This window comes from Cricetulus griseus, chromosome 2 (assembly GCF_003668045.3).
Source record: "Cricetulus griseus strain 17A/GY chromosome 2, alternate assembly CriGri-PICRH-1.0, whole genome shotgun sequence".
Lineage (NCBI taxonomy): Eukaryota > Metazoa > Chordata > Mammalia > Rodentia > Cricetidae > Cricetulus > Cricetulus griseus.
In genome coordinates this window covers 330,374,418-330,396,955 of record NC_048595.1, presented here as the reverse complement: position 1 = coordinate 330,396,955, position 22,538 = coordinate 330,374,418, and the positions used below count along the sequence as shown (strand labels likewise).

At 38.9% G+C, this 22,538-nt stretch overlaps 1 protein-coding gene and 1 pseudogene across 4 annotated transcripts in view; both read right to left on the bottom strand.

The window, feature by feature from the left end:
• Positions 1-22,538, bottom strand: part of Il6st (interleukin 6 signal transducer) — a 44,711-nt gene that overhangs the window by 5,996 nt on the left and 16,177 nt on the right. For 2 of the 4 annotated variants that reach the window (XM_027401477.2, XM_027401476.2), the window contains exons 5-14: positions 19,320-19,440; positions 13,854-14,014; positions 13,064-13,209; positions 10,051-10,210; positions 7,847-7,929; positions 6,743-6,953; positions 6,048-6,230; positions 3,865-3,966; positions 3,552-3,698; positions 2,837-2,977 (exon numbers count right to left, since the gene is read on the bottom strand). In XM_027401477.2, coding sequence (XP_027257278.1) covers positions 2,837-2,977; positions 3,552-3,698; positions 3,865-3,966; positions 6,048-6,230; positions 6,743-6,953; positions 7,847-7,929; positions 10,051-10,210; positions 13,064-13,209; positions 13,854-14,014; positions 19,320-19,440 — 1,455 coding nt within the window. Of the gene's footprint in view, positions 1-2,836; positions 2,978-3,551; positions 3,699-3,864; positions 3,967-6,047; positions 6,231-6,742; positions 6,954-7,340; positions 7,732-7,846; positions 7,930-10,050; positions 10,211-13,063; positions 13,210-13,853; positions 14,015-19,319; positions 19,441-22,538 lie in introns of those variants that run through there. The other 2 variants (XM_027401478.2, XM_035440569.1) reach the window with 2 other exon arrangements.
• Positions 19,979-22,494, bottom strand: LOC113834143 (annotated as a pseudogene).

Sequence of the window (22,538 nt, the reverse complement as noted above, 5' to 3'; positions counted from 1 at the left end):
AGCTTTTCTTCCCCCTCTCTGTCTATGGTTAATCCCAGCCATTTGTCCTTACATTGCAAACCTGGCTATATAGTAAGCATAAAATACACACTGGCTGGGAGAACAAGTTCAGCTTACTGGGTAATAATTATCAACATAATACACATCTACTATAGGTCCAAGAATTTAAGGAGGGATGCTCAGGAAGCATGAGGGTGGCACAAGTAGACAATTCATCTAAAGAGCAGCAACCCTGAGTGGGCATAGTGGTGCTTGCCTATAGTGTCAAGTATGCAGGAGATAGAGGCACAGAGGATTGGGAGTTTGAGGCCAGATTTGAGCCTTGGCTGTATCACTAGAGACACTCTCAAAAACAAATAAAATATTTAAAGACACAAATAAATCTGAAATTCCTAGATACCACACAAGTCTCTCTATGTTTTAAAAGAGGACTTCAATAAATGAGTCATTGAAGGAGAAATGTTGTGGTAGGTTCCTGGTTAACTCCTCCAGTTATCTCCACCTGCCCTTTTCCCTGGTGCTGAGAACTGAACTTGACCTGCCATATGCTAAGCTTGTACTCTATCATGGATCTAAAGCCTTTTCATTAATCTTTTCTAGGAAAAAAATTATATATATATATATATATATATATATATATATATATATATATCCCTAAATAAATATATATTCCTAAAACAAACAAAAGAGTAACCCTTCAGAAATACAGTTTAGTTTTATTTTCCTATCACACATATCCCCTTTATAAGTAACTCTACATCCCATGAAGTCCAGTATAAAAAAAAAAAAAATCAGACCAACACTGGGAATAAACTATTGGCTGCCTTTTTTGTCTCCATATGCAGCCCAGGATGACTTTAACTTGTGATCCTCCTGTCTCACCCCTCCCCCAGTACTGTTGGACATACACTATCATAGTCACTCAAATGTGAGTGCTTGAGTGCTAAGGATCTCATGTGCAGATTGACTGACTACTTAACTTAGGTATAGCTGCTCTCATAACTGCTGCTAAGCCAAGTTCTGTGTCTCTCGTTTGCCTGTCCTGGGCCCTGTGCATGCTGTTCTCAAGATGCCTTCTTCGTTCTATTTTTCCCATCAAATCTACAGCTTTGTCTTCTCCAAGAACCTTCTTTAAAGGTGAAACACCCTCTGCTGATGGCTTTAGACTTGTATTGTTTATGAGTTAAAATGTCCAAACAGCTCTGTTTTAATTACTTTTGGTGGTATCTCTTCAACTAAGCTAAAGTCTTTTGGGGCAAGACTCCCATGCCATTTGAGGAAGCTGTAATAGAAACTGCAGATAGGTTACTATCACCAGAACATCATCAAATTATAGTTTTAGTATTACTGATCCATTTAAAAAATGTAAATAGAGAAGAGACAATGCTAGGTTATTTTTGAGAATGGAATTTGAGTAAATTCCTATTCCCTTTTATAATGTATTGTAAAAATTTCCTATAGTGAATATGGCTTTTGCAACTAGGGAAATGTAGGGAGACACTGTAGCCACACCTCCTAGAAGCTAGCTACAGGTGTGGTCAGGGGAGGTTCAGGATGATGTGTGGGGAGTTCTTAAGGGGCGGCAGACACGTGGGGAGCCCCTCTCTCTAGCCTCCCTAGCCTGCTGCCTCTGGGCACGCTCTGGCTTGTGCTTGGCAGGTATTACTTAAATAAAGATATCCTAACCTGTAACCAACTCGTAATAGGGAAATACTTTTAAAGTTTTACTAATTTTTTTTCAGTGTTTGTTTCAAGTATTAAATATTATGGATTTATTAATGTGTCATCACATACATTATCTTTACCTTCAACCTAATGGACATTACTATAGACCATTCCTCTGGTGGCATTTGGGGTCGATAAAATAAGAGAAAGTCTATAATGATTGAAAAAAAGAATGCATTGTAAGTCTTCAGGAAAGCTACAGAACAGCCAAACAAGAGGGTAAGGATGTAAACAAGGACAGTTCACTTAGACAGGATGAGGTTAAGACAGTAATGAACCTCTGGTAAAAGGGGCAAGATTCCAACAGGGAACAAAGCAAAAGCAACCCAACTTTCTTCGATTACTCGAGGGGAAAATGGTTTTCACAAATAGTTGGATGGTTGTGGCAGGAAGAAGGTAGCTGAAGCCATGTAGGGAGTCTAAATGGGCACATAAGGAAATTGGACCAATAACAGAGCTCTGCAGTATATGGAACTTGTAAAACTGCAGTGCAAGCAAGAAAACAAAAACATGGCTGTAAGAACCAGGGACACCAGGGAGTTAAAGCATGGAAAGGCCAACATATTCCATGCTGAAGACTAGAAAAAAAGGTAAAGTTAAAAGTCAGCACTGGATAGGACTTGGATCGTCGATGAGTGACACAGACAGCCTCCCCAGGAGTGGTAGGGCTGGAAACCGACTTCAGCAGGTCAGTCAGTGAGCCAGACTAGTTTCTCAAGCAATCTGTCAGTAAGCAGAAAGGACCAAGTATAGGAAAGATGGAGAGTTGACACAAACAACCCTGTGAATAAATAAGGGAACCCACAGAGAATGGTCAGTAAGCTCCTGGGATTCATAGTACAGGTGGCTCTGCCACCACAGTTAAGCGGGAGGAATTCTATAAAGCAGCAACCTAAACCAGATGAAAAGCATAAGCGTCCTAATGTCTACACTCCATTCTATGACCCTTACCCTTCCCACACACACTGCCAGGACTTTGATGATGTTAAGCACTCTATCACTGGACTGCGCCTGATCCTCCAATGGTGCACTTTTAGACAATATTTTAGCATAGCAAATCCATTTCTAGTCTAATTAAACTTGAAATAGATGAAAGATCATGACTTCTTACCAAACTTTGGTGTTGTAAACGTGAACTCTGGACCATCCTTTCCACCTTCATCTGTGTACGCTGCCATTCGTACCATGTACAGTGTATCACTACTCAAAGGGGACAGTGTATATTCTGTGTGGGAAGAATCCACATTCACAACTGGAAGGAAAAATGATGTTTCTTTTATCCAATGTTTTTGATTTATCTGTCATATATTTGGCATTGTGAAGTATTCAAAAGGAATAAAAATACTTGACCAGCAAACATTTGTAACTAAAAACACTTTAAGGACAAAACAATATATATTTAAAACTTAAAGTTGCAAAATCACTTAAAGTTATTTACTCAGAGAGAGAGACACAGAGAGAGAGAGAGAGAGAGAGAGAGAGAGAGAGAGAGAGAGAGAGAGATGATGTATTCGTGTGAAGGTCAGAGAACTTCTAAGAATCAATGATTCTCAATTTGCTCCCCTCACTCTCCACCATGTAAGGCCTGGGGGTTGGACTGAGGTCATTAGGCTTGGTGGCAAGTGCCTTTACCTGCTGAGCCATACTATCAGCCCATAATACAGTATTTCAAAAAACAGAGTCATAAACACAACTGTAAGAGACATCTGCAAATGTCTGCTATGGATGCTATATACTGTAAGACACATTATATGAGAAACTAGTATTTAAAAGCTTAAGAAAAAGTTTTAGTAACATATTCTTAATAATTGCTACAATTTTATTACCAATTTCATTTCCAATACTGGTTCTGTAAGATATAGAGTAGTTTCTAATAAATCCATTCTGGTCATCAACAGGAAGTTGGTCCCATTCTAAGACAGCTTCATTCTTCCCCACTTTCTTTGTCCGAACAGTAGGTCCTCTAGAAGGTGCTGTAAGATAGTAAATGCATCTGATAACTGAAAAGCATTACAATTTAGGAAATAACACACATTAGTAAAGAGTCTATTGATAAAATTATTTGAACATAATAAGGATTCTTATTTAAAAGTGATCAATGTTAAAAGCATTTTTCAAAGCAAGTAAGGGTGTACTCACCGGCTTGTTTGAGGTAGGCCTTTACCGACTCAGAGCTCCCGGGCCCACTGGTAAACACCGGCGTCACAGTGATCAAATAGCATTTGCTCTCCAGGAGGCTTCCTACAAGAACAGAGAAAGAAACCCCCCCCCCATAAGAAATTTAAATTCCATGATTTTTATCTTATAATTCATGATTTTCCTTTTTTCTAAAAACTGCAGTTTTATATATAAAATTGTCTGTTGTATACCAAATGCAAACTTAATATAGTAAAATGTTTGCTGTGTAAGCCTAGCATTCAGATGGCTGAGGTGGGAGGAAGATAATGGGCTGGAAGCTATTCTGGACTAAACTATGAGGTTCAAGATATGATGAGCTATCTGGGTGATAAAAAAAAAAAAAAACCTAAAAGGCTACTTTTATTGTCAATACAATGAATCAAAAAGTATAAATAGTATTTATGCTGTTAATAGAAGTAGACTAACTTTATGTTCAGGACAAGTAAAGCACCTCAAATTATTCTGTGACAGCTTAGGTGTTTTAGCTAATTTTGAGACCTGCCAAGTTTCCAATAGTAAGACTGTAATTCCATGGGAGGAGCACTAATGCAAAGCTGTGGGTGGCCAGGGGTGTCAGGAAAACAACTGTTAAGGCTGCTTCTTGAATATAGTACTTTGTTTATTTCCAATCCTTCCAAATGAGCAAAGTAGTTTTAGCAGGCAACTAAAGTATGGTTTAGTGGCAACACTTCAAATGGTCTTCTATAAAACATGTCTCAAACATCCCCCAAAATAAAGTGGTTACTAGACTGTTTATACCTTTAACATGAATTTCTATTTCTCTCACTAACATCCATAAAATTATACAAACCTTTGTCTTCTTAAAAAGAGCAATTGTAAGGGGCCGTTTCCTGCATTATAATGGTGCCTGAAGACACCAAGATGTAAATTACTTCACAGGCGCTGGGTAATCTCCATTCCTTTGATCTCTGCCTATCCTGTGGCTCATTTTGGCCTGAGGAGCTGAAGCCATTCATAGGGTAACACGTCCCAGGCGGCTGGCCAGCCTTTATAAGGGATGGTTTTCTTGGTTCAATGTCTCCGCTCTGGTAAGATGCATTAAAGCTTGTCTGCAGAAGGATCCGAGTGTCCTGCGTGTATTTCTTGCCGGCCGAGAAATACAGAGCGCGCGGGACAAGCAATTTTACCTTTTCTTGATACCTATTACCAAAAACTGAGCCACTTCTAAATTTTGCTCTCACAACAATGCTTCCAGGGTACTGGGCCTTGAATCCTTGTCTCTAGGAGATGACCCTATGCTCTTTTTTTTTTTTTCTTCTTCTTCTTCTTTTTTGTTTTTTTTTTTTTGAGACAGGGTTTCTCTGTGTAGCTTTGGAGCCTGTCCTGGAACTAGCTCTTGTGGACCAGGCTGGTCTTGAACTCAGAGAGATCTGCCTGCCTCTGCCTCTGCCTCTGAAGTGCTGGTTAAGATTAAAGGGGTGTGCCACCACTGTCCAGCTGACCCTATGCTCTTTAAGCTCCATGGTTTTTATATGGTAAGTCTGACAAAAGATATACCCAAGCTTGTTAACACTGAACAGTAGGTTGGTAAGAGCCAAACATGCCACTTTACAAGTAAAGTACAGGTAGTTTACAGCAGCCACCCCTGCTTAGGGTCACCATTCTTTATGAGTAAAAGGACATACATGGAGTGGTCTATTTTTTCCTTAAAGCTATTATATGACTTCACAACCACATAGTAGGTAGCAGCTACAATCATACAGAAGAGTGCTTTTTGAACCCTGCAATATCATTACTACTCTATGGTAGAACTTGAAAGCATAGGGAAGCCTGTGTTCTGGTTGGGCTCCGTGTACTCGATGGCCCTACTAAGTTAAACTAGGGAACTATATCTGGAGGATTAGGGAATTAGCTGAGTTGAGCACAGGTAATAACCAACAATAGGCAGGGAAGGCTGGACTTGATTCTCTACTAGTTTTGTGAGTGTCCAGAAAAGCATTAGCCCTTTTCTCCACACAGAGACCCTACAGTTCAGAGGCTAAGTGTTAAGCGTAACTCACCAAGAGCCACACAACTAATCTCTACTGCAGCTCTGTCTTTAAAACCAGAACAAAAGCATTGAAAGGCAACTGTCTCAAGGAGTTAGACAAAAGGTATCTACTTAAACAGTTAGGGAGGTATACCTCTTAAGTAGGTTTGTGTCACACTGCCACCTTCTTGCTGCCAATCTGGGACACAGGGTGAGTTATCCGACAGCACACACCACTCGATAATGTATTTCTTCACAGGTTTATGTGGAGCAGTCCATTCTACCCTGAGTTTATTATCTTTTGGGAATGCTTTAAGATCCACTACAGGGTGAGAAGCTTTAAAACAAAGTTTAATGTGGATAAAATCAGTTAACACTCATAGATCTGATATTTCAATATTTTTCTGTCATATCCAAAGTATGTGGCTTATAAACCTCCAAAATAAAAAACACTTACACATAGGTAGTCAATTTATTTTTAAATTCTTTCTTTGCCCAAATCTCCAAAGGTTTTATGTATTTAAGTTTATAACTGTGTCTTTGTCCTCAACAGAGGCAAACAATATATTTATGTCACATGCAAAGACAGCTCTGAGGACCTTGAGACGTATTTCAAACAAACAAACAAATCACCAGGAAGCACTTGTGGAATCAGTAAAGAAGCCACAAAGTTGGAAGCAAGCTGCACAGGGTTGGCCATACTTCCTAAGTCCTGATGGACAGAGCCTGTTGATCTCAACCTGTGGTCACTGCCACTGAGTGCAGAGAGCAGCCTCTCTTCGATGCTTTCCAGGACCCTGTCCACACTTAACACAGACACCCACAAATGAGGCTCTACCTTATACACACCTTTGAAGTGGGAGCTGGGGATGGTGAGGACAGCCGTATCTGATTTGCCAACTACATTTCTTGCTGCTAGCGATGCTATATAGTGATTATTTGTGAGATTTACTATCAATTCTGTACCATTAACGGTGTAATTTTGTGAAAATGATTTCCACTGTGTAAGAATCACTTCATAATCCAAGATTTTTCCATTGGCTTCAGAAAGAGGTAATTCCTATAATAAAATGTTACCAAAAATTATTTTATGAATCCCAAATAACCATTTTTTTTTCACATCCACAAATTCTGCCAGTATGTCAAATATTTAATTGGAAAAGTCAAACTCATTTAAAAAAATATTTATGTTTATGTGTATTAATGTTTTGCCTGCATGTCTGTACATTCCTGGTGCCCGTGGAGGCCAGGAGAATGCTAGATCCCTGACCTGGAGTTATAGACAGTTGTGACCTACCATGTGGGCACTAGAAACCAAACCTGGATCCTCTAGAAGAGCAAACAGTGCTCATAACTGCTGAGCTGTCTCTTCAGCCTGAGCTCACTCTGAATTTAGTACTACTCACTAAGAAAGAATATAAACAAACAAACAGGGAAAAAAAAAAAAAACAAAAAAACAAAACAAAAACCTTTAACTGAACCGGAGCTGTAGCATGGTCAAGATCCTGGTCCCGTATTGTTCTGCACAGCTGAGATGTTGGTCTACGTTATTTATGCTTCAGCATTTTTCCCCTCTACCTTTTAAAGTATGATGTGTTGAATCAGCACTTGCATGGCCTCATCAGCCCACATTCTGCTGTTTCCAAGCCTCTCTCAGTTTCTTCCCAGGAGGCTCCCCTAGTAAGTTCAGAACACAGGCTTTGTTCTTAGAGAAGTTACCCTTTTTATAAACTGTGCTGAACTCCCAAATGAGGGATCAGCTAAGTTCGTGAACTTGGTTGGCTTCTTCATTAGCTGTATAAGGCTTTGTGTTTCTATATAATAACATTATTAAATGCCTGGAGGAAATTAAGATGCATAGAATAAAAATTTAAGTGTTAAAAACTTAAAATAACATTTAAATGCATTTATATGGGATAAGGGTATAAATTTGTTGTTGTTTAAGTTTTTTACCTTCCATATGAGCCGTGCAGATCTAGATTCCTGAGTATGGGATGGATTTATCTTATACCAGAAACTTGGTGGTTTGGATGGTCCTAAAGAAAACACACACTTCATAAAATAAAATGCTTTTATCATAACAATACAGTAAAATTCTGAAGTGATGCTTTTTGTTCTTAATGGTCTTGTCCTTCAATCACAGTATTTCTCTTTCCAGCAGCAGGCCCACTGTAGTATAATGTTCTTGGGTCTTTCATTAGGTAAGTGACAGCTGGTAATTTAGATCATCATCATCTATTTCTCTGAGTTGGGGTTTTGCTATAGCTACCCAGGGTTGGTCAGAACTTCTAGGCTCAAATGATTCTCCTGCCTCAGCTTCCTGAACAGCTGTGTCATGGTGCTTGGCAGTGGATTACAATAGAATTCTTTTCTAATCTTAATGGTATAGAGATAAAAGTATATTCTAATAAATAGACAAGAAAACATTACTATTTGTTTCTTGTGTTTGCATGCTTTCTTCTGCATGGGTGCGTCACTGTATTCAGACACACACCTTCACCTTGAAAAGCAGCCTCCTCAGTTCTCTAGTCTTTTCCTTTGCCTGTTCTAATTGCTTCTTCATAGTCAGCAAACCCACTACTTATATTTATGCAAATCTCTTATTCTATTGATTAGTGTATCTTCAATTATATTTAACAGTAGTTCTTTCTTGAAAAACAAACGGGATCCTGTGACTGGCCAAGCTGGGCCTGAAGCTGTGATATTCCAACCTCAGTTTCTCAGACAGCTGTGATTCCAAGAACATGCTATCACACCTAATTTAATAGGTCTGAGCAATCAGTTGATAGTACTGATTTAAAAACAAAAAAAAATTTATCCTTTTTATCCTATGGCTTGTAAGGTTTTGGCTCTGAGAACTCTGAATGTACACTTAACAAGATTTTGCTTACATTCTGAGATGTTTCAGGAACTTGTACAAATGGATCCACAACCCTCTAAAAATCCAGTTAATAACCAGGCATGGTGACTCATGTCTATAATCCTAACACTTGGAAGGCTGAGACAGGAGGATTGCTAAGAGTCTAGGACCAGTCTGTATTATAAAATAGGAATTCCCCTGAAAAAAAAAAAAAAAATTCTGGCAAGCCAAAGGAACTTATTTGATTGAACATGTTCCAACTGGCCATAGTAAGACTACTTTCTTCACTGTGTTTATGAGAGTGAGAGAAAATCCTTATAGAATGGGGGGACATTCTTAGTTCACAGAGAGACCTAAACCTCTAGCAAGATAGTATGAAGGAATGGGGTTTGTAGGCTAAAGCATTGCTTCTTGGTGGCTACACAGGAGATCAATAATGCTAGCAGCTCTGTGAAGAGAGTCTTAGGTAGATGGAGTTTTTGTCCTACTCTCTATGATTAGCTAGTGGCAAGCTCCATTCTCTGACCTTCAGACAGACTTTATTTGTACAAGCAAGATAATCAGCACAGTCTTATTTCTTCAGATGTATTTGTTTTAATTTTATGAGTGTTTTACCTGCATGTATGTCTAGGCACTATAGTATTCAGTGTCTGGAGTTACACATTATGAGCTGACATGTGGGTGTTGGAAATTGAACCCCAGGCCTCTAAAACAGCAACAAGTGCTCTTACTCACTAAGCCATCTCACCAGACCCAGAGAGACCCTTTTTTAGACTTTTACACCTTTTTGTGCTTTTGTATTCTGTAGAGCATATGTAATTCTAATATAATCAATGATGAAAAAAGTAAAATTAAAGCAAACCAACCCAAACTCCCAATCAGTCCTTTTCCAAGGTCTTATCAAATGGTGGTAGGAAGAATAAAAATGCCTAACACTGTATATCACTGACTAGCTTGGAACTCAAACTCACAGAGACCTTCCTCCTTTGCCTCACCAATGCTGTGATTAAAAGCATGCACCACCACACCCAGCTTTGACAGTGTGATTTTTAATGAGTTAGGAAACAACTCTCTAGTCAGAGGTGTCTTGGGACCAACTTTTTTTTAACAAAGTGAATGATTTTTTAATGACAACTAAAATACCCTTCCATAATAATGTAACCTAATTAGGTATCAAATGGATTTATCAATAATACATATCAAGTTTTATTGTGTGATGTCCTTACAAATAAAAGAATAAAACACCACAGTTTGACTAAAATGGTCATATCTAAGCATCAGGAGGCTTTTTACTTACTGTCTTCATATGTGATTCCACTTGCTTCCTCACTCCAGTCACTCCAGTAGCCTTTGCCATCCTCCTTGATGGTGCGAATCCTGAACACATATTCTGTAAAAGGTTTAAGGTCCTGGACAGTGAAGGATGTTCGGGGAGACTCTGTATCTTCAAGAGGGACCTGAAAAGAAAGCACACTGAGTAACAACATCAACACCCCAAATGTATAAGGTCTCCTACACTGAATACATTTGAGAAATCAATTCATATAAGATCAATAAATTCAACCTCTGGAGAGAAAGAAATGAAGGTAAAAATATGACAATCTATAGCTTATATCTATCTGTTCTTTCTTTTTTCTATGAGACCTGCAATACTCAGGATTTTCAACTTGAAAGAGGTGATACGTGCTTGTAATATCAGGCAGGAGGATTTATGCTAATGAAGATAGGATTTAAGCGAGATCCTGTCCCAAACCAAGCAAATAAAGGAACCAACTAAACACAAACTTATGTAAACAAAAAACAAAACGAACAAACAAGAACAAAACACTTCAAGGAGGCATAGTAAAAAGATATGAGCAAGAATATATACATATATTGGAGGAGACGCAGTTCATCCTGATGGGGAAGGCTGTGTCTCCTCCAAATGTCAGCAGAAATAAACTCTTCTTTCTTTAAAATGCTCTTGCTAGGTATTTTGTCAAAGGAATGAGAATATTCCATATAATCCAAATGGCAACTGGTGTTTGAATGTCACTGCTTCTCAAGGTAAAATGAATCTCCATCTCCTTTGCAATGTAGCAAACCCTTGAAGCAAAATAATAGTAATTTACGTGACCTTCATGCTATAGGACCACTTAAATTTTGTTAAAAAGGTCCATTTCCTTGAATTTTACTTAATCTATTAAGCCACAGTTCCCATGTTCTAGTGCATTTGCATGCTTGATTACATTTTTAATCTTAATTTATTATTATTATTATTATTATTGGTTTTGGTTTTTCAAGACAGGGTTTCTCTGTGGCTTTGGAGGCTGTCCTGGAACTAGCTCTTGTAGACCAGGCTGGTCTCGAACTCACAGAGATCCGCCTGCTTCTGCCTCCCGAGTGCTAGGATTAAAGGCGTGCGCCACCACCGCCTGGCTCTCATTTTATTATTTTTATAAATGATTTGTGTTTACATTCTTAAGCTTGATGGAATCAAGTGTTGTTTTTGTTACTAATAAAATACTTTAGCATTTGTATGTATCAAAACCATGTAAAACGAATCTCTAGTTTTCAGCATATATATATTAGTATACTAGAAATTGTACTGTTACCAACTAACTGTCCAAAGGGTCAGAGCCTGAACGAGGAGTCAGAGGTGGCAGCACTGATAGGAACAGCCTTAGAGAGACAGCTTACTCCATAGAAGGAAGAAAAAAACATGTTCTTATTTCTATCCCTCTTCTTTCTCATCAAGCCCCTTCCATGCATTAACCCATGGGAAGGCAGATGGTAAGGGAACCTACAGTGACCTCATATAGGCCAGCATACCATGACAAGAGCAGTGTGAACAAGAAAGGATATGCCATTGTTAGGGGAAAGGAGGCTATCCAACCCCATCAAGGAAATAAAGCTAGGGCTGGCAAGATGGCTCAGATGGTGAAGGTGGCTGCCCCTAGCATGACAACATGAATTCTGGGAACCCACAAAGAAAGGAGAAAATGCCTTCTGTAAGTTGTTATGACTCCCACAAATATGTTGTGATATGTATGCATGCGCATACACACACACACACAGAGATAGATAGATAGATAGATAGATAGATAGATAGATAGATAGATAGCTGTTGAAAAAAAAGAAAAGAAAACCAGAAGCTAGCCTAATAAATAAAACTTGTCTTTTATTTGGGCGTGGGGAGATCAAATATACAAAATTACTATTTTTTTCTTCCACTTTTGAGATTTCAGTACTAGATACAAAACTAGATGTTCTGTCTGGTAGGGTTTTTTGTTGTACTACTGAATTATGATTCTATGATATTACAATATATATTGAAGAACTTTAGGCACAAGTCCTCTCTATACAGTTTAAGTCATGAACCCAATTCTGTTTTGTTGATTGTGATTGCACTCCGAGCCGCAGAAAGTAGTACCAAGGTTTTGGGCTCAATATCCTTATAAGTTCATAATGCAACCAGGGCAGTAAAATAAATGAATGGACCAATCAATTAAAGCAAAAGTGGGCTATTAGTGATAATGGAACTGCAGCAAAAAGTAACACAGGCAGTCAATGAAGTGCTGGCCTTGAGACAGGTTCAAGTACTTCCTTCGATGAGAGCATCAGTTTTGGGCATGTCATCCCTTCCTTTCCAATCCTGAAATTCCCATTAATCCTGTATTAGGAGTTGGCAAACCTTCTATCAAGGGCTACAGGGTAAGGATTGTGGGCTATGGGCCAGAAAATCTGTTACAACTATATAATTCTTCCACTCTATCCCCCCAAACAAAAACAACAAACATGTTGTTCCAGTAAAATTTATAAAAGCTGGTGGCAGCTTTTAGCCCACTGTAGCAAAGATGGTCTGAACTATGTATGCCAAGCCCCGCTGAGGCTTAAAATCTCTGTATCAACCTGCATGCCTTTCATTTCCATCAAAAATGCTCTTCCTAAGAACTTTGCATTACTTTCTTAAATGTCCCTGTGTGTTTCTACATTTTTAATCTAAGAGAACTTCATTTTAGAATTTTATGCTATGTCTTTATTGACCCTTCACTAAAAATTATCTATTTCTTGTGTGATTTCAGAATAGCAGCCCCACCTCATCCATAAAGACATGTTTCAGGATGCCCTGAAGATGCCAGAAACATTTGGGTAATAAGTAAATCCTAGGTATAACTATGGTTTTTCTGTCAAATGAAATGTTTCACATAATCAGAAACTTAAGACATTGAGAAAAGAGGTAAAACTTTATACTAGGGTAAAAAAAAAAAAAAAACCCAAAAACCCCAAAACCAAAACATTATTAGAATAAACAGCAACTTTCAATTTACCTGGATCCAAGTTGAAGCATCTTTGGTCCTATATTGAATGTCAGATTTCAGCCTTAAGGTACCTGAATTGTTCCATGTTAGCTTTAATATACTGGACAATTCCTCTGAGTTGCTCACTGATAAATTATATGGTGGGATGTGTTTCACTGAAGAATAAAACAAGTACTAATGTTGGTCAAGCTTTACTTTTATAATTTCATATACAAAGTCAACAAACCATGTTCTTCTTTATAAGATTATTCTTACCGCATGAAACTTCTCTAGAAATGATACTCGGCTATATAATGGAAAAAGATGCTTAGGACACTTTTCCTTGGCTGTTCAGTATATTTGCTAATTTTCAGATGCTGGTAGAAAAAAATACTGAAAATATTTTTAACAAATGATATTTTTAAAAGAAAATAAAAATAGAACAAGAAAGTCACTGTGATTGCCAATGGTATGAGATGTTGGAAAACTGAACGGATACAAAAGGTAACATTTGGAGGGTCAGTTCAATGTTAGCCTCAGATACAGAATCAGTTTAAAAATCAGCCTGGGCTACTTGACACCTAGACTCAAAAACAAAACAAATAGAAATGATAAAACATTTCAAAAGCACACTGAAAATGGCTATGAGTGTGGCTGGACAGCTATTTTTCTGTTTCCAAATTACATTTAATAATATTATTAAAAGACTATAAAAATTACTATACTACTAATAAGCATTTCTACGTTAGCTAAAGTCTGAAAAGTAATTTACAAACCATCAAGTAGCCTGATAAACTCTCAAATTCAGGCTTATAGGTACCTTTATCCACGGGATCAAAATTGATAGCCTCTGATGAGACCTTCCCGAGGGCATTTTCTGCTTCCACCCAGACTTCAATGTTGACAAAATAGATAGGAGAAAAGCTAACCATGCATGAGGTGCCATGTTTTGAGTGACAATCAGCGAACTTCTCTGTTGGCCTAAAAATAAAATTGGAAGAATCAGCCATTAAAAATAAACTTGAAAATATAAAGGTGAAAAAAGTTACTTGAAAAAAATTTGGGTATGACCCAAAGTGCTGCAGCGAAGTTTGCAATAAATGTTGGTTACCAAGGACAGATCACATACTTTTAAAATTGTACTTGATTTATATTTATGTTTTTTTTTTTGCTTTTCGAGACAGGGTTTCTCTGTGCAGCTTTGGAGCCTATTATCCTGGCACTCGATCTGGAGACCAGGCTGGCCTCCAACTCACAGAGATCCATCTGCCTCTGCCTCCCGAGTGCTGGGATTAAAGGCATGCGCCACCAACCCCTGGTTTATGGTCTTATTTCTACATTTTTAATCTAAGAGAACTTCATTTTAGAATTTTATGCTATGTCTTTATTTACCCTTCACTAAAAATTATCTATTTCTTGTGTGATTTCAGAATAGCAGCCCCACCTCATCCATAAAGACATGTTTCAGGATCCCCTGAAGATTCCTGAAACATTTGGGTAATAAGCAAATCCTAGGTATAATGATGTATTTAATGTCTAAATTAAACATGGTAGATGAACAACTCTAACGTAACAGTTAAGTGAATACAGTCTCTCCCTAAATACTGTATTGTACTCACTCTTTCTTGTTACATTGCATAAAAGATGATTTGAATTGAGGTGAATGATATCAGTCCTGAGACACAATGTTGGAGTTGGGACTCTACTGACCTGACAATAATTCAGAAAGGGGCCTGTGGTGTTACAGTAAGAATGACCCCCAGAGGCTCATATATTTGAGTGACGCTACTTGAGAAGAAAAGGGGCTGTAGCCTTGTTGGAGGAAGTGTGTCACTGGGGGTGGGCTTTGAGGTTTCAAAAGCCCAAGCCAGGCCCAGTGTCTCTCTCTCCCTGCTGCCTGTGGATCCAGATGTAGAACCCTCAGCTACTTCTCTAGTACTAAACCTGCCTGCCAGTCACCATGCTCCCTGGCTAGATGATAATGGACTCACCTCTGAAACTGTAAGCAAGCCCCCAGTTAAATGTCTTCTTTTATAAGAGTTGCCTTGGTCATGGTGTCTGTTCTCAGCAATAGAACACTAAGACAAGGACTATCTTTTTCAGGTATCCTAGATAAAGCCATGATGCCATTTGGGGCAGATTTTGTCCATGGTTGGTGACCCTATTGTTTAAAGTGTTTTGCTGCAAGCTTCTATAAGAACACTGTAAGTGCAATTTACCTGTCTTTAACTCATTGAAGGATTGCTCAGGAAGGCTGTGATCTGCCTGTGATCAGAAGCACACTTTTATGTTGTATTTCTCTAGGGACTATGGTCCTTACTTTTGTTCTTCAGTGTCTGTATAAATTCAAGCACTCTTCAGATTCCCTGAGTTCTCAAATTTTTGTTCTACAAGGTTGTTTTTATAATGTGTTCATTGCTGGTTATACTTCAGTTTCCTCTTCATCTTCTTCTGTAGTGACTCAACAAGATGGACCATTCCTCATTCACTAGTACTTCTCAATGGCCTTCAATGCTGTTCCACATGTCAACAAATCGTTCTCTAGCAATGTATCTGCCATGTGAACGATTTTCCTGTCTTCTCTGTAAACCTTTGAAAAGCATTCACTACACTCTATAAACTTACCAGCAGGCAATTACACGTAGTTTCTAGTTTGAATTTACCCACTGCATCTATGACTGTTACCATCCCAGAAACAGTGAATCATCTACAGCACTGCATATGTACAAACTAGTGTCTCCACCAGTTGCTGGTTGAACACAATCAATACCAGGCAGGCACAAGTGGCCTCTGTCAGCCATCCAAGGCTGTAGTAAGAGGTAAAACACTACCCTGATAACAGTCTTTGCACCATCTACTGCTAGTAGGACTTTAAATCATCTTAAACCCTTCTTCTAAGGGTTTTTCCCCTTCTTGGATAAAGCACTGATGGAACCACCCACACAGAAGGGGTGTGTCACCTCCACATTGTAATTATGCTACCAGAACACAGGCAGATAAACATGTAAGTCTGCACTTTGTACACTACACCAGGCTTAATTGTACGACTGAACCAGGACCACACAGTAACAGAGTAAATCTATGCTTTATGGGTATGATACCACCACTGCACTTTAATGACTGTATACTCTACTGGGCACCTGCAAATGTAAAGACAGTTTCTTCAGTAGGTTATATATGTTTCAATTCAAACCTACTTCTGAATATACATAACCATCCCTTTCTTACAGTAAGTGGCTTGGTTTCACTTCCCTCAGGAATTACCTGCAGGCCCAGTGCTTCCTAGAGCAATGTCTTTCACTCATTTGGAGCATGGTTTGTGTTCATGTCATCCAGACACAGATTTAATGCCTTTCTATCTAAGTAAGTATCACATACTATGGTGGTAACTAAGATGTGAATAGCATCATTTTTTCTTCTTTATAGTATCACAAGTAGTAAATTTGTCCTTGCTGCAGATTAAAATAAGCAAAGCAAGTGATTATTCTCTTTCCTTGCTCAAGAACTTTCTGTCTTTCACTTAAGAAAACTACTACATCATTTCTCTTTGTATATACAATGCTATGCTTTGGGACCACTACTAAGTAAAACTGGCTTTTCTTTTTAAACATGGCACTGTGCTATAACAGCAATCAATCTAGTAACCAAGGTGATTACTAAGTAACTAACAGTAGGCAGTATGGAAATGTGGGACCAAAGGCAGGACTGAGAGGGATGTGAGATTCCATCAGTGCAGACAGGAGAACAATTGCTCAGGAATGCTTATTTCTGGAACTGTTCATTTAACACTTTTAGACTGAAACAACAGATTAAGGGGACTGTTGTAGTTTTTCTCCTTGAAACAGAATCCCTACAAAGCCAGCAATGTCTTTCTTTGTCATAATATGCTAGGTGACAAAAGATTAGATGAAGGAAGTTTATCAAGCCCCCAAATTTCTTCAACCTTAACAGTCAAATCAGGGTGTTGCTTTCTGATTGCCATCACCATAGAAAGTTTACATTATTCACAAAGTTATAACTCAGTTTAAAACATTCACATAAAATATGCCTTAAAAAATTAAAAGGTAAAGCAAACTGTTTCTCTGGAAGAGCAGCAGTCGTCTTTCCAGCCCCAATTTCAAATGTTCTAAAACAATGACTTGACCATACATATTTGTGGAGAAAATCAACCTTAAAACTGCTTTTAGAAACAGCATTACCAGTGCTAAAACTGGAATGTGTTTGGAATTACATTCCTGTTTATTGTGGGAAACTGTAACAAACATATGTTAGTACTGTAGGGAACTAGCGTTTTCAGTGCAGAAGAAAAGAGAATGCGGTATAACTATAGTCCCCCTTTTCAAAGATGAAAATATCAACATAAACTCAATACACATTATCTTTTTGTGTGAGAACATTCAAGTAACTCTGAAACTAGAGGTCTAGCTCAAATACAAAGTATCTGCTGAGTATCTGAGATGCACTTGTTTTGGTACCAAGAACTACAAAATAAAATACATAAATGAAACAAAGGAGAATGCTATAATTTTATGACTCAGCAATAATGATCACTGACAAATGCTCAAACATCAGAAAGCAAATGGGAGGTGAGCTGGTTCAATCTTACTGGCTGCCTCATAGGTTGGGGTGGGGACTAGAATTAACTGAGGAGAAACACTAGAAAACTTCAGGGAACATCTGAGTTCTATAGGTGTATGTACTTGTCAAAACTTACTACATAATAAATTCATTTTAGATCTGTGCTCTCACTATATGCCAAGTTCAGGATACTTAAATACTGATCTAATCATGTAAACATTGAAGTATTCAAATGTAAATTGTTCTAATGCTTACAACTCACTTTGAAATTCATTAAAGAAAGAAACTGACTGCTGGGGAGGAGGACGCATATGCACGGGATAAAGCAAATCTAGTAAAATGTAACTGTAGAATCTAGGTAGCAGGTGTGTATAGGTAACTACTGTTCTTTTAGCTTTTGTGTGTATCAAAAAATGATTTTTAATTTGCCTAAGGCTGGCAATACTAGAAATCAATGTTCAGTATGTGTGTATGTGTGCACAATCCCACTGCACTGTACTTACTAAAGACAGTGTCACATTGAGGCTGAAGCTCAATGACTCAGGCTGGCTGGCCAGTAAGCTCCAGCCTCTCTCTGTCTGTCTGTCTATCTATCTATTGGCCTGATATGTGGGTGCTAGGCATCTGAACTCAGAGCCTCAGGCCTGTGTACTTTACTGATTCAGGGTTCCCCCCAGCCCTCAACTTAATGCTAGGAAAACCATGCAATGAAGAACACAACATCCCTGTGAGTGAAATTTTGGGGAAAAGAAACCCAACCCAAATTTGGCCAAATATATAGACAACAGTCTTTAAGAAATAAAAGGACAAGAGAATATGTTACACAATATCCAACAAGTAACTCAATTACATGGAAAGGAAACAGAAATAGGTAGAATGTGTCATTTAAGAAAGAGAAAAATTTATCAACTTAAAAGGTAGGGAGGTTTTTTGTTTTGTTTTTTTTTTAAATCTCAGTTCAAAGAATATTTTTATAAGAAAACATTTTTATGAGCGAAATGAGGAAATACTAGTTGAAAGGTTGGTATTAAAATATTTCAGCTTGTTGGGGCTGAAATATAGTTTGGTGGTTTGAATAGGAATGCTCCCCACAGACTCATATATTTGAATGCTTGGCATTAGGGTGTAGCACTATTAGGAGGTGTGTCTTGTTTGGGTAAGTGTGGCTTTGTTGAGGAAGTGTGTAGCTAGGGGTAGACTTTGGGGTTTCAAATGTTCAAGCCATACCCAGTGTCCCTTCCTGCTAACTGCTGATCTGGATGTAGAAATCTCAGCTACCCTCTCCATCATCATATCATGTCTGTCTGCTTGATACTATGCTTACCACCATTCTGATAATGGACTAAACCTTCTAATGTAAGCCAGCCCCAATTAAATATGTTCCTTTGTAAGAGTTGCCATGGTCATGGTGTCTCTTCAGAGCAATAGAACATTGACAAAGACTTTAAATAGCATGTGAATGTGTTTGGAAGTCATCACTTAGAGCTATGCACTGTGATATCTATGGACAGGCCATGGCTAGGCTTCTCTTGAAGGTAGCATGGGGCAGAGTACATACACTGCTCAATGCTGACAGAGGCACAGAAAGAGCACATTAACTCTACTGTCAGAGGATATGAAATATTCACCAAATACCACTACTGACAAAGCGAAAGTCCCAGCAACAGTGGCTGATAATCCAGCAGAGGGCATATCTGGAGTAACTTACCACTCCGATTTCAAAGTGTAGTTTGTTTCCAGGTATGTCTCCCTTCCTGGGTCCCAATGACACAGCATATTCTTCCCTTCATTCACAATGCAACTCAAATTTGTAGGTATATCTGGGGGAACTAAAAGGAAATATGCATTTATTTATTATTAAAAAGAACCCTTATATACACAAATATTATCCAACTTACATAACCCCTAAGATCCACCTCAATTAGACAAACCCAAGATAAAGATATGGGCAAACAAGAAACAGATGTTAATATTTTTTTCTTCAAACTCTTAAATACTTTTTAGGTCATTATATATATTTTCAAGTGTAACTGTCAATTTATTGCTTTCACTTTAGTTTTCTATATAAAAATAAATTTTTAGGCCGGGCGTTGGTGGCACACGCCTTTAATCCCAGCACTCGGGAGGCAGAGGCAGGTGGATCTCTGTGAGTTTGAGACCAGCCTGGTCTACAAGAACTAGTTCCAGGATAGCCTCCAAAGCCACAGAGAAACCTGGTCTCGAAAAACCAAAAAAAAAAAAAAAAAAAAAAAAAAAAAAAAAAAAAAAAAAAATTTATAACCAGATGAATGATCAATAATGTCTCCATCAAGTGTTTTAAAACTAATCATACATTATAAATAATGAAAGGCATTATAGAAGCAAAAATGATTCACATATACTTTATTTTACTTTTTTATTTTTGGACAGGGTCCTACTATGTAGCCCAGGCTGGCCTCAAACTCTCAATCTTCTTGTTCTACATGCCAGGTGCTGGGATTTCTGACATACACCATCATACCTGGCTGCTGAACTCTGACCTTATTGCTTTCTGACACTGGAGTGGAAGCAATGTAAACACTGAAACTGTAACTCCTAGCTGATCCCCATCTGTCTGTATCACCAGTTCCACTTCTTTTAAAGAATATTTTTTTTTCTTTAGCAAGTCACTCTATTCTAGAAGCTGATGTAGAAGCAGCTGTGCTTCAGCAAATATCTTCTCAGTTCACAGAAAGATGAATCCCAAAGTAGCTCATACAGTAGAACTCTGCCAACCCAGTATTCTTCTAGTTTATAGTGACTCCTAGGTGTAACTGGCCACTGTGAGATCATGAATGGGCAGATAGGAAGAGAAGGTGTGTAAGAGATAACCATCTTCAGAAGGCCTTCTCTCGGCAGTCAGGAACATTGCACATATAAAACTGACGTCACCACTACCAGTGAGAGTGACTGAACAGTAATATCCTCTAATTTTGCTTCCTTGTTTTCACAACACTTTGCCAATATACTCAGGGTCTAATGGAATCCAATATGGGACCAAGAGCTTAAACTTTTCCCCCAAAAGAATCAGACCCAGTCTTCATCCATGGGCATTTTTCTTCTTTCTGTTAAGTCACCTGCTAGTTCTCCCAGTTTGTGCAAGGTAAAGCTTCATCCTCCTCCTCTGGGGATGCTTCTTTAATTCTTCTTAGCGCTTCATGGATGCTCCTTGTCAAAGGGTCTGTGTCGGGCAGGAGTGTGAAGGATTGTCTCAAAACCTCCTTCTGAACCTTCTTCAATTTCACCCCTTTCCTTATCTGTGCCAAGATATTATTACTATCACCTTCATCAGGAAAAGGAGGCAGAGTCCACTGTTCAACCTTTTTCAGATGAAAACTACCATGCTTCAAGGATGCTAACACCTCATCCATGGGTGAACTCACTCTCCTCCTCTGTAAACCTTCAGCAGTCTTTCTAAGGTTCTTCTGCACACTGACCAGCTGGTTGCTATCAAAGAGCTGTGCTGATGGGGCGCTGGCCAACTTTGGGATCCTCTTCTCACTGCCCTCCTAAGTGTATCTTTCTTCAGTGTCTCTGAAATGGTGGTGGCACCATTGTCCTTTGCAACAGGAAGAGATGAGGGAGAGGGTGGGGGAGGGGGAGGGGAGGGGGAGTTGTTAGAGGAAGAGGGGGTTGGGGTGGACCCATTGTAGCAGAACACGGTTTGAGGTCATTACTAGTCAAAAGTGGAAGCGAGGAGGGAGGCAGTTCAGAGGTAACAGCATTGGGAGGTAATGAAGTGGCTTCAAGTTGTACTGACAAGTGTCTTCAAGATGGACAAGGCTCCAGGGCTTTGCTGTCTCTGAAGACTCGAGATGGCTTCTTTCTTCCCCATCCTCTGTCTTCTCTCCTTGGAGTACTCCTGCTAGAGAGGCACACTGCTGGTCACAGGGCACAGGACTCGCTGGACTTCTTCTGGCATGAGCTGCTCTTAGTCTGGTTGATTTAAGGGTGACCTGCCCAGGGTACCTCTGCTTAAATGTTCGAAGTCTATCCAGGGTCCTTTGTCTCTCTTGGCTAACCCAGGCACTTTCTCTTTAGTTGTGCTGTGTGATGGGCTCTATACTCATCTTCACTCTGAAAATGCTGCTGGAACTTTTCATTGTGTTTTGCAATACATATTTCCTTTTAATTTCTGAGGTAGGCTTTCTTGGCTGAGACACGCCCCCTTCTTGCTTCCAGCTGCCATGCCTTCTGCTACAGTTTCTAGAGCTCCTCCTCTGTGTATGCACAGATGCCACCATCTCTTCTCCAGCATGGCTTCCATGCTTTCGTAAGTGTCATAGTACACCACTTCATCTCTCTTTTTCTGATATAAGTCTTTTGATGCTCTCCAGTTGTGCAGGCGATAGTAATTCTTCACAGATTTCAAACTGTACTTCACACAACTGAAGCTGCAGATCATAGTAATCAGCCTCTTGCTGATCCAACTGAGCTATAGCTTCTGTATCGCCCTGTAAACTTTGCATCTCTTCCTTCAGTGCATGTTTCTTCTGTTCCAGACAAATTTCTTTAGCTCTCATCATCTGCAAAGTTTCCTTAAAAACTGCATACTGGAGTTTTTCCATGTGTTCTGCAGCTGCTGCCCATGATGCTTTGCCAAATTTCTTCTGATCTGCTCGCATCCGATCATACACAGCTTTCTGAGCTTTACCTGTTATTTCAAAATATTTGACAGTGAGATACTGAATAGACAACACAGCCATGTGAACTTTCCACTGCCAGTCAGCATGTTCTTTTTGTGGACTTTCAATTCTTGGAAGTCCCAGATAATCATTCTCCATGGAAATCTTGACCTGCTGTCTTCGAAGTATGGCAAGCTCTCGCATGTCTTGGAATGGCTGTAGTAAATACTGGTAGTTCAGTTATAGCCTCTGCACTTTTTAAAGAATATTTTAAGATTATACTT